Source organism: Trachemys scripta, chromosome 2 (genome assembly GCF_013100865.1).
Source record: "Trachemys scripta elegans isolate TJP31775 chromosome 2, CAS_Tse_1.0, whole genome shotgun sequence".
NCBI classification, from domain to species: domain Eukaryota; kingdom Metazoa; phylum Chordata; order Testudines; family Emydidae; genus Trachemys; species Trachemys scripta.
Genome location: NC_048299.1, coordinates 213,240,010 through 213,257,992, shown reverse-complemented (window position 1 = coordinate 213,257,992; position 17,983 = coordinate 213,240,010). Strand labels below are relative to the sequence as shown.

General features: G+C 41.7%; 1 protein-coding gene across 2 annotated transcripts in view; it reads right to left on the bottom strand.

The window, feature by feature from the left end:
- SNTG1 (syntrophin gamma 1) overlaps nucleotides 1-17,983 on the bottom strand; it is a 566,961-nt gene that overhangs the window by 16,115 nt on the left and 532,863 nt on the right. For both annotated transcript variants that reach the window (XM_034762903.1, XM_034762905.1), the window contains one exon: nucleotides 9,410-9,520. In XM_034762903.1, the coding sequence (XP_034618794.1) occupies nucleotides 9,410-9,520 (111 nt within the window). The remainder of the gene's footprint in view (nucleotides 1-9,409; nucleotides 9,521-17,983) is intronic.

Sequence of the window (17,983 nt, the reverse complement as noted above, 5' to 3'; positions counted from 1 at the left end):
ATAAAAATAATTTTCCTGATTCGTGAATATTAATGGATGCAAGTTAATTTGAGTTATTGTGAACGTTTATTTACTACTGCTATTATGTATGGACGCGTGATGCCCTATATATACACCCCATCACCAGTCTGGCAAGTAGCCGGGCTTGCACCGTGAGTGGTGGAGGTAACCACACTCATGATGGAACAGTCTCGAACACTCTCGTGAGCGAGCTAGGAAGTTTTAAAAAGTTCCATCGCTTTCTACATCGTTCTTCGGCCTCCCCACCAACCGAAATGGCACTCCTACACGTCGAAAGGCAATAAATAAATAAATATATATTCACATTTCCTGGTATGAAATTTGAAAACATTGCAGTTATATACTTTTATTTATAGTTGTATTTTTATTATTATTGTACTTTATATTATACCTTTATTCTTGTCTACTTATATTCATAATCAAAAACAAAGAGATAGTTAATACTTTATTGTAATTAAATAATATAGGCCTGTAATTGGACAATTTTATGAATAGTTATTATTATGTATACAGAATATGTATTATGTATTGTCTGTTGGTCTATTAATAAATAAAAAATTTATGCTGATAAATTTTTTTTTCCTTTATAAAGAAGAACAGGAGTACTTGTGGCACCTTAGAGACTAACAAATTTATTAGAGCATAAGCTTTCGTGGACTACAGCCCACTTCTTCGGATGCATATGCATATCTCCTCATTATATGTTCCATTCTATATGCATCCGAAGAAGTGGGCTGTAGTCCACGAAAGCTTATGCTCTAATAAATTTGTTAGTCTCTAAGGTGCCACAAGTACTCCTGTTCTTCTTTTTGCGGATACAGACTAACACGGCTGTTACTCTGAAATTTTTCCTTTATGAAACTTTCACAGCCAAGCGTCCCCCTTGGAATTTCTTCATGCCCCCCCAGGGAGGCGCGCCCCCCAGTTTGGGAACCGATGGTCTATAGTATACAGCTTTTTATTATCCCCACCAGTATGGCAGGCATTTCAATGGGTATATTCCCCATCTGAATGTTGAGTGATGTGAAGTTTTGTACTAACGTTATACATTTGTGCTTTTACTTTACAGTGCCCAAATGTAAGGTACATATTATTTACTCAGTATATGTTAAAAGTAAACCTCAGAAAACAATATCAGAATTGTCTCCATTGTATTAGTTCATCATTTCTTTACAGAACTGAATTAAAAGTGCGTTTTGAGGTTACTGCAGCCCAGTGACTGCATTAACGCCCAGGAAGCTCTCGCAATGAAGAACAGGAACGCTAAGGAGCCACCTGTGCATGCACACCCACAAATTTGTAACTTAGAGGGAGGAGTAAGCTCTGCCCTTGTTCCTCTTCCTCGTTTCATCTCCTGATTTTCAGGGAATGGAGAAAGTAAAGAGAATCCTGTGCTTCATAATTTCCCAAGCTGACAGCGCTATTTTGTAGCTCTTGTTCAGGAAAATCCTGTCTGGCTGCTTGGATCTGTGCAGTCTCTCCAGTTGAGTCACAGCTGGGAAATAGCCACTAGGAATCAGAGCCCCTGAAGGGTATCTGTGATTAATGTTGCCCTTGAGTCGGTTTCTCATCAGGAGACACTTGGGCTTTGCCTTGCCGCCCATCAAGGGCAGGTGGCTTCTTCTTGGCAAGGCTCCATGAACACTCCAGTATTTGACCTATTAATGGATTGATTATTCAGAGTAAAATTGCTAAGGACTATCAAGAAACAAACTATCAAGAAACAACTAACAAACTGGCCAAGAAAAAGCTACAGTACAGAGGCACTAAATAAAAGTAAGCCATATTTGGGCAGAGTAATGTAAATGTTAAAATGAATATTAAATGATTTTTCCAGGTGAAAAGAAGTACACCTGCTAAAGCTGTACCTACATCTATAGCACATGGTGATGTGCACCTCAAAGCATGCTATTTTGCATTTTGTTAAGTCAGGCATGAAATACACTATAAAAAACACAGTCTAGCAGCATTATAAAAATATTAGGTATCAGTGTCACTGAAGGGCTTTCCATTATCACACAGGAATATAAACTCTGGTGATGATTCAGTTAAAAAAAAAAAAAAAAAAGGCTAACTTTGATGAAAGGGTGCTGTTCTACATCTTCTGGCAGCAAGTTGTTTTCATAGCTTTTTCTAACACTAACAGTGATAGTGCTACAGAGTCCACCAAAATATAAGAGAATTGCTGGACAACACAGCAGGTTATAGTGCAAAAATTTAAAGTTATTTAGATTTCTTTAAAATGTGCCCACCCACAGCTCTAGGAGTATGTATAAAATATTAATGAATTAATTCATGCATTGGGTCAATATCCAGTAGCTAATCACTCTGAAATTCTCCTCTCTCTAGACTTCCTGGTCTAGAGGATGATACCACACATGTACAATATGCCACAGCTCACAGAGCTGTGAGGTCAGGATTCACGGCCCATGGAACAATGCCTACAATGGAGTGAAGCAAGTTTGAGGACACATTTGGGTGAGGTGTATCTCATCTTGGTGTAGTGAGGGCTTGCACACTGAGATTCATATCAAGCACTTTCACATAGATCTGTGACTAGGCTACGTTATCCTCCCAGGCTATGGCGGTGAAAAGGAATCAGGGTGAAGGGGAAAAAAATGGCCACATCCTGTTTGTGACATTAGCCAAGACTCAGAGATGGATCCTGCGTGAGAGAGAGAAACAAATGAGGCTCAGATCTATGTATAAATATGCTCTAGCAAGCTGCCTCACTCTTCATCTGCTTTCATGGAGTGAGGAGGAAGAGGATTGTCTCAGATCCACTGATTGTACAAAGATGTGGGGCAGACCTATACCTTGTCCTTGCTACCTCACTACTGCTGGGGAAGACCAGAGTGGGGAGAAATAAATGTTGTGGGTAAGGACTCCAAGGTTGTGGGCTTGCCCTCAGGCCACCTGGTCAGTACACCTGGCTGGCTAGCCAGCCACACAGGAGGAAGTAAACTGTGTCCTTTAAAGGGCAAATTACTCCCTCTACAGTGCAGCCAGGGAGCTCCAGGAGGCATTGGGTCTGTCTGAGGCATAATGCTTCCCTATGCTCCTCCTGGGTGGTGTGGATCTGAACCATCCACAATGCAGGGCTGTGCCTAACAGGCCATTTAGCCCTTAGTAAGTGACGATGGCTAGGAATATTCAACACAATCGTTAACACGTGCTGTGGAGAATTCCCATGCTCTGACTCTAATGAAGTCTGCACACAGTACATGAAATACAGGCTTATAAACATTTCTGAAAATTTAATCAACATTTCCTGAGTCTTAAACTAGTCAAATACCTTGCTCTGTAGCCCGGTAAGCAACAAAATAATGAGGGCCAGATTGTGCCACCTTTGTTCATGCTGATTTTGATGGGCCTATCGCCAGACTAAGTTATATTTTAACATGAGTAAGGGGCGGAAGAATCTGGCTCAAAATTATTAAACTGTAAGTTTAGTTTACAGTCATCACTTTACAAACACTCTGAATTGTGCTGGAGACTAGCTCTGTCAGATGATCTACATTTCTTCAAGTAAGTGCCACAGTTCAAACATGAACAAGCTGAAATTATTCACTCTATCCCATACAAATGCCTTAGTGCCTGCCAGTGCTGAAATACTATGGGATTCTTTAATATAAACTTCATGCTATGATCTGTGTTATGCTTCGATCATTAGGAGCAAATAAATACAATAAAACTAGCAGACATTTTCTTCCATTTTGCTGTATTGAGAATGTGCAGACATGATAAAGTGAAAACATTATGAAGCAACAAGGAACTTTAATAACATATAATAATGATGATAATAAATTAGGGCTGGATTCTGTCACCCTCATCCAAATGAGTAACATCTTATGCTGTGAAAAGTCCCACTGATTTCAGTGGAGCTTATTGAAGAGAAAGGCACTATTCAGTGTAAACTCCACTTGGAGTTCCAGCTCCTGGAACTCTGGACTGAACCTCTAGGTGTCCTACTCTATGAACAACACAATAATGGCTACCAGAGCTCTCAAATATCCCAGTAGGCTTAAAGTCAGGGGTGAGGGTAGAATTGACTTCTGCTGAAGCCAATAGCGAGACTTCTGCATTGCACAATATGGACAAGCAGTTTGCTGGGCCAATGATGAACCAGAGTGGCTCAGAACCTCAGTGGGAGGGGACAGCCTGATTATTTGTTTGCTTCAGCTTTGTGTTTGGGAGCTGAGTGAGGCAGAACAGCCCAGGGAGTCTATGATTAACTGCCTTTCCCCACCAAGGGAGTCTTTGAACTGCTAGGCATGGGTCAGGCAGTTCCAGCCCTTCAGAGACCAGCATCCAGTGTGGCAGAGATCTAACCCACCATTGGCTACCAACCCACCATTGGCAGCTGGTTAGGAGTATGCTACTTAGGAGTATGATACAAGTTCCTAATTATTTGCTGAAAGGAAAAATACCATATAGCATTGGGTTGGTATTTCCTATTAGCTAAGAGAACAAATTCTACCTATTACTACATTATTTGAAGGAAATAATAATCAGGAAAATCCCTTTAAAATACATTAAAAACCTAATATATTTAGGGACGAATTCTGACAACCTTCACTGTTGATGATTTCAGTAGGAGCTTTCACGTACCAACTGCGGACAAGATTTGGTATTGAACAGATAGGTGTAACTCATAGTATCAATAATCATGTAATATACATATTACTAAAAGAGAAGTGTAGGGAAAAAGATTAGATTTTCATTATGAAACTGTACCTCAACATTTTTTCTTGAATTTCACAACTGTCCCAAGCAATGTATTTTTCCTAACATCATTTATCATGTCATGTAGGTATGTAGTGTGACAGACCCAGACCAGTGGGGTACAGGAGTCTGGTAGAGGACAAATATACTGGTCACTGGATGAGTAGTTTTCTGTTCCCTGAGTGACCAGAGCAGGGGCTGCACTAGAATGATCAGGAACCTGCTAGAACCAGTTAAGGCAGACAGGCTAATTAGGACACCTGGAGCCAATTAAGAAGAAGCTGCTAGAATCAATTAAGGCAGGCTAATCAGGGCACCTGGGTTTTAAAAAGGAGCTCACTTCAGTTTGTGGTATGAGTGTGAGGAGCTGGGAGCAAGAGGTGCAAGGAGCTGAGAGGGTGTGCTGCTGGAGGACTGAGGAGCACAAGCGTTATCAGACACCAGGAGGAAGGTCTTGTGGTGAGAATAAGGAAGCTGTTTGGAGGAGGCCATGGGGAAGTAGCCCAGGGAGTTGTAGCTGTCATGCAGCTGTTATAGGAGGCACTATAGACAGCTGCAGTCCACAGGGCCCTGGGCTGGAACCCGGCGTAGAGGGCAGGCCCGGGTTCCCCCCAAACCTCCCAATTGACCTGGACTGTGGGTTCTTCCAGAGGGGAAGGTCTCTGGGCTGTTCCCCAACCCACATGGTGAATCTCTGAGGCAAGAAAATCCGCCAATAAGCGTAGGACCCACCAAGATAGAGGAGGAACTTTGTCACACTGGTGTCAGGAGTGGGATCTTGGGATACACAGCGCGGCGGAAGAAGGAGGGTGATTTAAACAAAAAACAAAAAAAGGGAGAGGGTTTATTTTTTTTTCACTACAATGGATGATGTAGTACAGGCACGGATAGAAGTTACGGTGGCCCAGCAGGAGGCTACCCGTGTCCAGGCAGCCGCCCAACAGGAGGCAGTGTGGCTGCAGCAAGAGACTAATCGCCTGCTGATGGACCAGGCTGCTCAAGATCGAGCTATGTTGCGGGAACTGGTAAACCAGGTAAAGTCCCTTACAGAGCTGAATCACAGCCATGATGGGACGCGGCTCATACGGCCCAGCCATTGACTACAGAAAATGACATGGGAGGATGATGTAGAGCCATACCTTCTGGCCTTTGAGAGGACAGCCCTACAGGAGGCCTGGCCTCGAGATCAGTGGTCTGGCATCCTTACCCCATTCCTGTGTGGGGAGGCCCAGAAGGCCTACCATGATATGCCTGTAGATGCTGCGGCAGACTACCCCCAGCTGAAAGCAGAGATCCTGGCCAGATCTGGGGTAACGACAGCAGTGCGGGCCCATCAGTATCACGGTTGGAGGTACCAGGAAGACAAAACCCCGCGGTCCCAATTGTATGACCTCATCCATCTCACTTGACAGTGGTTGCAAACGGAGTCCCGGAGTCCGGAAGAGATACTTATGGTTCTGGTCATCGACCGATACATGAGGGGACTACCACCAGACCTTCGTGCCTGAGTAAGCCAGAACGAACCCTCCACCTAGGATGAGGTTGTCGCCCTAGTAGAGAGGCGAAGGACAGCGAGGGAGCTGACCCGACCAATTAAGGAAGAGGTACCCCGGGTTAAACTAGCAGCACCAAGCCCTAAAGTTCGGGTGACTGGGCCACCAGGAGGGCCCAGGTGGAAAAAGAGAGAGGCTGAAGGCCCATTAGAGGCCACAAAGAGTCAGAGCACTGAGGGAGAAGAGGATCATGATGTTAGACTGCCCAAACCGAGAGACCGGGGAATGCCTAGGGCTCCATACAGATGTTATGCCTGCGGAGAGTGGGGACACATAGCTGCACAGTGTCCCAATGCTAAAGAACCTATGCAGTGTAACCTGGGGAACTGGGCAGATCCATGCTCCCTAATCCACCTTGTGGGGGTCTCACTAACCCCACATATGTATACCAGACCAGTGAAACTAAATGGGGCAGGGACCACGGCACTGGTTGATTCGGGGAGTGCTATCACGCTTATCTCAGGGAAGCTCGTGAAGCGTAGTCAGCTGCTGCTGGCTAAACGTACGGAGATAACATGCGTCTATGGGACAGTTAGTTACTACCCCACCATCCCAGTAAAAATCGAGATCCAAGGGAACACTACTGAGGTAGCAGCAGGTGTAGTCCCTAAACTCCCATACCTGGTGCTCATAGGGAGGGACTTCCCAGGGTTTGGAAACTTACTCCCAGTAGGAGGATTGGAGAAAGATGGGGACCCTAAAATTGATGAGGCATCCACAGCAGACTGTCAACCCCCAATCTTCTCTGAAATATCCCCAGATTTGTTCTCCACTACCAGACAGCGTAGAAAGACAAAAAGGGAAAGAAGGGCAGCTAAGGTCTTGGGAACCCGAATACTGACCCAAAGCCAGAGGGTCGCTCTTGTAGGTAGGTGGACCCATGCAGCTGAAAAGGAGGCCACGCAGGAGAGAGAAGCACCTGAGTCTGACCCCCACCCTAATGCTTCTGAACCAGTAGACGCAACAGAGACTGGGCCCCTAGATCTTGGGCAGATTAGCCCTGGGAGAGGAATTTTTGAATAGGACCAGGCAGAAGACCAAAGGTATGACAATATTAGGAAGAAGGTGACTGAAATAGATGGGGTCCCCATGGAAGGAAAAACCCAGGGACCAGGACCCTACTTCATAATGAAGAAGGATCTCTTATACTGGGTTGCACCAGTACAGGGGCAGAAAGTACAGCAGATCCTAGTACCTCAAAAACACCAGAACTTTGTATTAAGTCTTGCTCATAGTCATCTTTTTGGGGGGCTTTTGGGGGTAGAGAAGACCCTGGCATGAGTCCTACGACGGTTCTTCTGGCCCAGAGTACATGAAGAAGTGTGGAGGTACTGTGCCTCCTGCCCAGAGTGTCAGCTGCACAGTCCCTGTCCCCACTTGAGGGCACCTTTAGTACCCCTTCCCATCATAGAGGTCCCCTTTGAGCAAATAGCCATGGACCTAGTGGGACCCCTGGAGAAGACGGCTCGGGGCCACCAATATATACTTGTTGTTTTGGACTATGCTACTCGCTACCCAGAAGCCATCCCCCTGCGGAACACGGCCTCTAAAACTATAGCCAAAGAGCTGGTGGGGATCTTTGCCCGAATGGGGCTACCGAAGGAGATATTAACTGACCAAGGAACCCCATTTATGTCTAAGCTAATGAAGGACCTCTGTACGCTGCTCCATATACATACCGTGAGAACTTCGATCTACCATCCACAGACTGATGGGTTGATAGAAAGGTTTAACCAAACCCTCAAGGCTATGATAAGGAAGGTGGTAAGTCCGGACAGGAAGGATTGGGACACCCTACCTTATGTTCGCTATCCAGGAGGTACCTCAGGCCTCAACTGGGTTTTCCCCCTTTGAGTTATTATACGGGTGTCACCCCCGTGGCATACTAGATATCGCCAAAGAGATCTGGGAAAAGGAACCCAATGAGGGGAGAAATATAATAGAGCATGTAATGCAGATGACCTGGACTGTGGGTTCTTCCGGAGAGGAAGGTCTCTTGACTGTTCCCCAACCCACGTGGTGAATCTCTGAAGCAAGAAAATCCGCCAATAGCGCAGGACCCACCAAGATAGAGGAGGAACTTTGTCACAGTAGGTAGATGCATAATTCCTTGATACAGTAATTTAACATTTTTATGTTTCCTTTCAGATCTCTATTATTATTCAGAGCGCTATTCTTATTTAAACTCATTTTGCCAGTTCACCTCTAGCATAGCAGGATAAAACTCCATTGGCTTTAGTGGTGCTGCACCACAGCATTGTGTCTACATAGAGACGTTCAATTAAGTGCTGTTTGGATACAATTAAGATATACATTAGGTTTGGAGATTCCACTCAAATCACAGTTTGAATCTGAAACCTAAGGCAATTCTAACTAATAGAATTCTTGTGAGATCAGCTCATCCTACAAGGGTTAGACTATTTGGGATGGTACAAATCTTGTGATATCACTTATTCTTACAAGTCATCTACCAACCTATGCAGAAGTCTCACAGGTATTACTATTTCCATGCATTTTCTTTTAATCAAAACCAGAACTGGAAAGCAGACCCCTCTGAACTTTGGATCTGACATGGAACCAGAACTGTAATGACAAGCTTTTATATGGTGATTAGAAGCCACCCTATATCTTTCACCCCGGAGAGGGTTCAAAGGGGTTTTAGTCCATCACTACCTTTGGTCCACATGTACTTTGGAACATAATGCACTTTACTGCTGCTGCTCATGGAGAGTAGCATGAAGATACGGTAAAGATGACGAGACATGCCTCTGGGCTTTCTCTCTTTCTGTGATAAAATAAGCTGACTATCATGCACAAAACTTATATTGACTTAATTTAAATAAAAGATCAAAAACCCCTCTTAACATATTAAAATCACTAAAAAACAATTGCACTGTGCACCTATTCACACACCTCTGCTTAGTATCTGTGTTTTCACTTATTTACCTAATTTCACACATTACATTAATCTGAACATCCTCTCAGCATCAGTAAATTAGACTGAACTTAATTCTCTCATTCCCTGTTTGTTTTATTGTCAACCAGTTTTAATGTACTTCTGGGTTTATAATGCAATGATTTTTTTTTTTTTTTTTTTTTTTTTTTTTTACTTTTGCTTCAATCTGCTTAGTATCTGGATTTTGGAACAAAAATTTGATTTTGCTCTTGCCATCATCTGAAGACCCTTTAAGCTGGGAAAACTTGTACCTCCAAAGCACAGCCTAAAGGAAACAAAGCATACACAGAAAGGTCAACATAGTTAATATAGAGAAGTGTATTAGAAACAGGATCTTCTTCCTAGGTAGTTTTTTAAACTGCCTATGATACATAATTAAACCAACGTAGTGTCATCTAGCCTGAAGTCCCTTTGATTATATGGATGTATTATACTTTGGCAGTGTCTGATTCAGATCAGTCAGACTGCATTTGTGAAATGTTCTTTGAAACCCCTTTAGCTTTATTCAACCCTAGTTAACAAAGAAAGGGTCACTTAATTCACTGTGATGTCAAAAAATAAAAGCTTTTTCCCTTGAGGATAAGTCAGACTCCATCTCTTAAGTGCTAATTTGTCACGGAATTCCTTTATTTTAATTGATTTATTTCCATAGATGACGGTATTCAGTCATGTATGTGAGTCTGTATTTATATGAACTAAAAATAAAGCGTGTATTTTTAAAAGTAAAAAAACAAAAAACAATGCAGATAAAAACAACCCTGTACAGTCAGCATTTACTCATGGAAAATGATTCTTTGGTCCAGCTGAGCACTTAATGCACATGCTTCAGCTTAAATAGTTAAGAGTCAATGGGTTTAATTACTTGCTGAACATTAACCATGTAGTGAAGTGCCTTGCTGAACTGGGACCAGAATGCTCAACCCCTTCCAGGATTGAGCCTTTAATGTGTTAGCAGATCCAAATATTAAAAGATGACAATATATGTCAAAGTTTCCCCACTCCACTATGAATTTTGTTATAAGGTTATTAACTAAATAGAAAAGCTGTAAATAGTCACTGTTACAAATGAATAGAAATGTATCTTCTGAAGAATATATGGAAATATTGTACCTAGAGTCTGTTGCATTTCAGTAACCAGTAATGTTACAGAGCATCACACCCATCAGCCTGGAATCAATATGCAGCCTACAGTCAATCACATATTGATGTGTAAGAAAGATGGACAAGAAATGTGTCTTGGTGAAATGTAAATGATGAGCAAAACTATTAAGGAACATTAGGGATGATCACTGTGCAACTTGTACGTATGACTTCACACTACTACTGGCTGCTATCGGCTGAATTCTTTCTTGTTCCTGCACTAAAAAAATCTGCATATCTACCAGATTTGTTTACATTCACAGTACTGTCTGCATTAGATTAATCTTCTGATTCTTCCTCTTTTGCCTTCATTAGCACTGTACTGTTTCCATCAGAATCTCAAACTGAATAATTTTCTTAAATAAAACGCCTCTATGCTGTAGGGGAAAATACAGAAAAGTGCTGAAAATTTTATCAGTGTTCATTTATATCCTTATTGTTTGCTGCCAATTGCTGCAGAAAATAAATGTTAACCTTTTGATAGCTCAGAATTTTGTGAACTTCCTCCTCCTTTTTGGGGGGGCCTTACTTCCCCTAACGATAGTATACATATCTAATGAGCAACAGCCAGCATTAAGCAAAGACTTCTGGATAAATAGGTAAGCAGTTTAATTTCAAATTGACTTTAGATTGCTAAGCAAAAATTTTACCTTGAGACTGTTAAAAATGACATTTTTAACTTTAAAAATTGGGTGAATTTGGTGTTAATGAAAGTGAAGGATCAATAGCATTGTGGTACTCAAACTTCCCAACACAGCTCTGTCAATTTGCCTCATTCTCTGCCTGCATCACTCCTACTAGTTCAGTCCTTGCACTTATCTGAACAGAGAATGCTGCTGTGACATTGTGCAGTCTATATGGTTTTATAAAAATATGATACATTATATTAACTTAACTGGGATGTGCTTCATGCAAAAGGCCTCTTGTAAGGTATCATTACAAAGCTTATAATCTACTGAGTGTAATCATCCTATTTGTATAAATGTACCACTCTTGTAACTAAAACTAGAAATATAAAATATAACTGAGGGCCTATTGTAATTATGCAAAGTGTGGGCCATTAACGGTGGTTTGGAATCTTGATGACTCCCATTAACCAGGACCATTGTCTGCAGATGGATGTGTTTACTTGTGAGTCTTCCTGTATGTGTGTGTGCTGGCAAGTGGGTAATGAAGTCTTGCAGTGACTTGTGATCATGTTACCTGAACTATAATCCATCTTTAACCTGGTGCTTTTCCAGTGGGGGTGGGGGGGATGTGTGGAAACCCTGAGGGACAAAGGGTTGCCGCCTCATGCAAAAGATATATAAAGGGGTGGAACAGAACAAAGGGGGGTGGGGTGGGGAGAGGAGCCATCATGAAGAGTGCCCTAGCTACCACCTGAGCTGGAACAAGAGCTGTACCCGGGGAAACAATTGTGCCCAGGCCTGGAAGGTATCAAGTCTGAGGAAAAAACTTACTAAAGCATCTCTGAGGGTGAGATTATCTGTATTCAGTTTGATTAGACATAGATTTGTGCATTTTATTTTATTTTGCTTGGTGACTTACTTTGTTCTGTCTGTTAATACTTGGAACCACTTAAATCCCACTTTCTGTATTTAATAAAATCACTTTTAACTCAGAGTATGTATTAATACTTGGGGGTGCAAACAACTGTGCATCTCTTGCTATCAGTGTTATAGAGGGCGAACAATTTGAGTTTACCCTGTACAAGCTTTATACAGGGTAAAACGGATTTATTTGGGTTTAGACCCCAGTGAGAGTTGGGCAGCTGAGTGCTAAAGACAAGTACACTTCTGTGAGCTGTTTTCAGGTAAACCTGCAGCTTTGGGGTAAGTAATTCAGACCCTGGGTCTTTGTTGGAGCAGACGTGAGTGTCTGGCTCAGTAAGACAGGGTGCTGGAGTCCTGAGCTGGCAGGGAAAACAGGAGCAGAGGTAGTCTTGGCACATTGGCTGGCAGCTCGTAGGAGGTTTCTGTGATCCAACCTGTCACAGTTGGTCATTCCAAATAAAACCCTGATTCAGAAAAGTACTTAAACACACACTTGATTTAAGCACGTGGGTAGTCATACTTCAAATCGGGCATCTACGTAAGTATGTTTCTGTACTAGGGTCCATAGCAATAAAGGGACAAAAGACTTCTAGTGGCCAGAATGTTCTCACAGCACATTAAGCCATGGGACCCTTGGTCTAGCTGGATAGAGAAAGTGAGTTGCCCCATTTAACTGCAGGGATGGGGCTTGTCCAGCAGGCTGCTGGGAAGGGAGTCATTGCCCCCTTTAAGGCCTCTGCCCACCCAGAGAGGATTGCTGGATTCCAGGTAAAGACAGAAAGACGTATAGCTAGAATAGGTTGTGTGGGGGAGGGATGCTGTCCCTTTCCTCCCCAGCTGACCAGACACAGGGCGGGATTATGCCCAGGACAGTCCCAGGAAAGTCCTATTTAACCCAGACTAGACCAGTAGCACCCATCCTCCCACCCGCTGGCATAGTTAAATTACCAGCTTTTGTCATTATACATCACAGGCATGACACTAGTTGCCTCTTTTCTTGGGGCTTTGGGAAGGAATTTTCCCTCACTGCCACATTAGGGAAGGCAAAAAGCCAACCTCGCCTTGACCAGAGTGAGTTACGGACCTGATGGGAGAAGGGAGTTAGGCTATAATGCTGCAACTCATTATGTAAGTTTGTGGCAGATGTCTAGTGCAGGTACTCTGTATGGAATGGATATGGTGATCAGATACAATTAATTGGTAAAGAATTTAAATGAGACATCCTTTAAAGGGGAGGAGAAAGAGGGTTCAGGACTCCTACACTTGGTATGGGAGGAAGTCAACCCCACTTTTTCTAGCTCCCCTTAACCCTTATACAAGGAGAAATGGTGGGGTCTCAGCAGCAGGAGGTATGGGACCAGGATTGGAAATGGGAAAGGCTGACAGCTGCTCCCCAGGAATATGGAAATGTATATGAAACCACCTGCACTGCACAATTTTATCTGCAGGGTACTTCCACATATTTAAGAATAAAGTTTCAGCCCATTTAAAACCACATCCAGTGCCTCCGGCATAGCCGGACAATGTGGTCACAATGAGATTTCATTTGTTCTTCTATCAGGATTTTGAATATAATTCCTAGAATTTAAAGTTAAAGGAAAAAAAAAAACCACTGAATAGAGGCAATCATATCTTACTCATCCTATGTAGTAAGGGATAGAATCTTCACAAATATTGCCAAAAAGGATTCACGAACACAAAGGCAATCAATCTGCTTTTGAATGCTTTTCCCACATTTTATTCAATTTTCAGCCGTTCACACGAAGCAAGTTTTGTTTGCAAAAATGTTTGTGAAAATGTGAACATTCATGTCGCTATATATTGATACATAAATACTTGTATAAATTCTAATGAGGATTCACATCAAAAGTGAGCCCCATAATCATCTTGAAAGCTTTTTTGGTTTTAGAAGTCATTTGGTAAGGAAACAAACAATTTCATGTGACTTAGGAAATCAAGTATACAGATTACTCAAACCATTGTTCATGAATGAAACGTAGGCTGAAATATGTCTGCACAAGCCATTAGTCAAATTTTGAATAATAAGTAAATTTGTAAAAATTGAAAGCTGTTCACAAATAGAGGGACTAAATCTGTTGTATAAATTATTCCCTACTCTATTGTTATTAATTATAAGTATACAATAGTAGTGACTACAAACTTCAAGCAAGTCAGGGTGTTATTTTACTAGGTACTTTATGCTCAGTTCTGGCGTGTGTGAGGGAGGTCCTTTATTTAACAAAAAGAAGAACAGGAGTACTTGTGGCACCTTAGAGACTAACAAATTTATTAGAGCATAAGCTTTCGTGGACTACAGCCCACTTCTTCGGATGCACATAGAATGGAACATATATTGAGGAGATATATATATACATACATACAGAGAGCATAAACAGGTGGGAGTTGTCTTACCAACTCTGAGAGGCCAATTAATTAAGAGAAAAAAAACTTTTGAAGTGATAATCAAGCTAGCCCAGTACAGACAGTTTGATAAGAAGTGTGAGAATACTTACAAGGGGAGATAGATTCAATGTTTGTAATGGCTCAGCCATTCCCAGTCCTTATTCAAACCGGAGTTGATTGTGTCTAGTTTGCATATCAATTCTAGCTCAGCAGTCTCTCGTTGGAGTCTGTTTTTGAAGTTTTTCTGTTGTAATATAGCCACCCGCAGGTCTGTCACTGAATGACCAGACAGGTTAAAGTGTTCTCCCACTGGTTTTTGAGTATTTTGATTCCTGATGTCAGATTTGTGTCCATTAATTCTTTTGCGTAAAGACTGTCCGGTTTGGCCAATGTACATGGCAGAGGGGCATTGCTGGCACATGATGGCATATATCACATTGGTAGATGTGCAGGTGAACGAGCCCCTGAATCCTACTTTCGACGTCTCCGACTCAAAGAATATTTCCAACATACCTCTGAACAGCATACTAACCCACAGAATCCTCCCTATCAGCACTACAAAAAAAAGGATTCTGTGTGGACTCCTCCGGACGGTCGAAACAACAGACTGGATTTCTACATAGATTGCTTCCGTCGACGTGCAAAGGCTGAAATTGTGGAAAACCGGACAGTCTTTACGCAAAAGAATTAATGGACACAAATCTGACATCAGGAATCAAAATACTCAAAAACCAGAGGGAGAACACTTTAACCTGTCTGGTCATTCAGTGACAGACCTGCGGGTGGCTATATTACAACAGAAAAACTTCAAAAACAGACTCCAACGAGAGACTGCTGAGCTAGAATTGATATGCAAACTTGACACAATCAACTCCGGTTTGAATAAGGACTGGGAATGGCTGAGCCATTACAAACATTGAATCTATCTCCCCTTGTAAGTATTCTCACACTTCTTATCAAACTGTCTGTACTGGGCTAGCTTGATTATCACTTCAAAAGTTTTTTTTCTCTTAATTAATTGGCCTCTCAGAGTTGGTAAGACAACTCCCACCTGTTTATGCTCTCTGTATGTGTGTATATATATCTCCTCAATATATGTTCCATTCTATACGCATCCAAAGAAGTGGGCTGTAGTCCACGAAAGCTTATGCTCTAATAAATTTGTTAGTCTCTAAGGTGCCACAAGTACTCCTGTTCTTCTTTTTGCGGATACAGACTAACACGGCTGCTACTCTGAAACCTTTATTTAACAAGAAATTTAAAAAAGGCTATGCCTTTGTATGAATCTACAAAAACTGTGCATAAGCGAAAGTAAGTACATGTTTTAGCATGTTTCACTCTAACAGACTTGATTACAGAACAGTATTTAAAATACTTTTTCAAATCAACAACCCAAACGTAAAATATCTTCCCACTCTGAGATGAATGTTCTGGTCACATTCACAAAACTCTGGATGTTCAGAAAACCTGACAAAGTTAACCAGTTCTTAAAGAAATGTATATTAGGACAGACGATTCCACGGAACGAACAAATCTGATATTAGATTTAACATATTAAACAAATGCTGTAACTCCTTTTCTATGTATTATTCAAATATCTCTAGAGCTTTATCACTAATGGTACAGCATCATTTCAGACTTTTAGCCTCAATAAATACTGGAACATAATCCAAGCAACTAAACAAAGCAAGCACCTGGCAAACTAGATAGAAGACAGATCCTGAAATGGTGATACATTGTGGTAGTTTGGAAATGCCAAAAAGTGAAATCCTATAGTCAATTAAGTGGATAGGAATTTTGCCATTGATTTCAATTGGAAAAGGATTTCACCCCAACACTTAAATTATAATGGACTATTTCTTAATTAATCATTTAGCATTTGTGTGTCTTATATTCTGTTGGTGGAAGGGACAAGATTTTGAGCTTCACAGAACTCTGCTTCAAGTCTGGAGAATGAAACCAGAGTGTTCAAGCTAAATACAAAGTGGAACAAATTGTTAAGCATAAAGGGGGTCACACATACTGTAGGAAATGACTCTCAATAAATAGGCAATTAATACTGTGACGCTGACAGACCATGATCCAGCTCATGCCAAGGTCTCAACTGAACGCTGACAAATATATAGCTGGAACCGGTCTGGCTCATGTGTGTGTTGGTATTGTTAAAATAGGTATTAGAATTATAAGACTGTGTTTAGACTTTATGAAATGCTTGTAAGTTGTTGCATGCATTAATCTCTCTTATAATATCTGTATCCCTTGTTATAAGGTAATATGTAAGTGTTTGCCCTGTAAACTGTAAGACAAGAGAAGCATTAACAAGTGTGAAATACTAGTTTCCAAAAGAAGGCCCATCAATACCCGCTATGCTATTGTGGCACATCAGAGGACAAGAGACTATTGTTTGCTCCCTTACCCTCAAAAAGGAGCCCTGCAAGTGAATTCTTCCCAAAAGCTAAATGTACAACTTAAGCCAAAGGGGGAAAGGAATAAAAAGCCATAACAAGGATAAACTGAATCTTTTATGCTGCTTGACTCTAAGGAGCCAGGGTTACTAAGCATAAGCATACCCCCTTTCTCCCTCCCGGTGCTGGACCTGGGGTAGCTGGAAAGGACATATAAAGCTTGTTTATCATAGAGGCATCTATTACTTTTTTGAAACTTATGACTGGGACTTTTGTGTGTGCATATGTTTACATGCTTTAACCTTGTAAATAAATTTTATTTTGTATTTTTAGTTAATAAACCTTTAGATAGTTTATTACGCAAGTATTGTCTTTGGTGTGAGATCTAAGGTGCAATCGACCTAGGACAAATGACTGGTCCTTTGGGACCAGGAGTAACTTGAATATTGTGATTCTTGGCATAAGGGACCATCTATCACAAAAGCAAACTTACCTGGGGGACAAGACAGCTCAGAGTACCCTAGGGGACTATCTGTGACTCCATGTTAAGGCTATTATAGTGCTTGAGGAATTTACACTTAATACTTGGTTGGTGAAATCTAAGTATGAAACTCACAACCAATTTGGGGTTTCTACCCTTCTTAACAGTCTCCTCTCAGGTTGGTACTCACGCTCTTGAGCCACTCTAGGGAAACTTGACAAACACTTCTGCAGTCATAGGACAATGGAGTAAGTAGCAGGGTATTGCAAGTTGTAATGGGCAATGAAACCAATGTCTCCATTAAGTCCATGTTTTTTAGTGTCCAGCAGAGTTATGAATTTAAGTGCTTAGTTTTGTCTTTTGAAAGTGCTGTGCTGGTTTCCTTTGAGGACAATTGGTAATTGTTTTGTGAAAAGGGTTTGTCTGTGAGTTATAGGGTGTTTTTGTCTTTTGTCATTTTTCAATTAGTTTATTTGAAAGCATAGTGATTGTCTCGTTTCATCCATATAGCTGTTGACAGCGCATTTGATGCACTGGATAAGGCACACCACATGTTGTGATAGGCATGTGTAGGGTCCATGGTTCTTGAAAGGTACGTTGCAAGGGATATTGATCATCACAGCAGTGGTGGTATGTGTGCAGGTTTTGCATCTGTTGTCTTGGCAGGGTCTGGTGTCACCATAAATTGCTGTGTCCTGGTCTGTGGGGAACTTGCTTTTGACAATGAGCTTGGCAAGGCTGGGGGA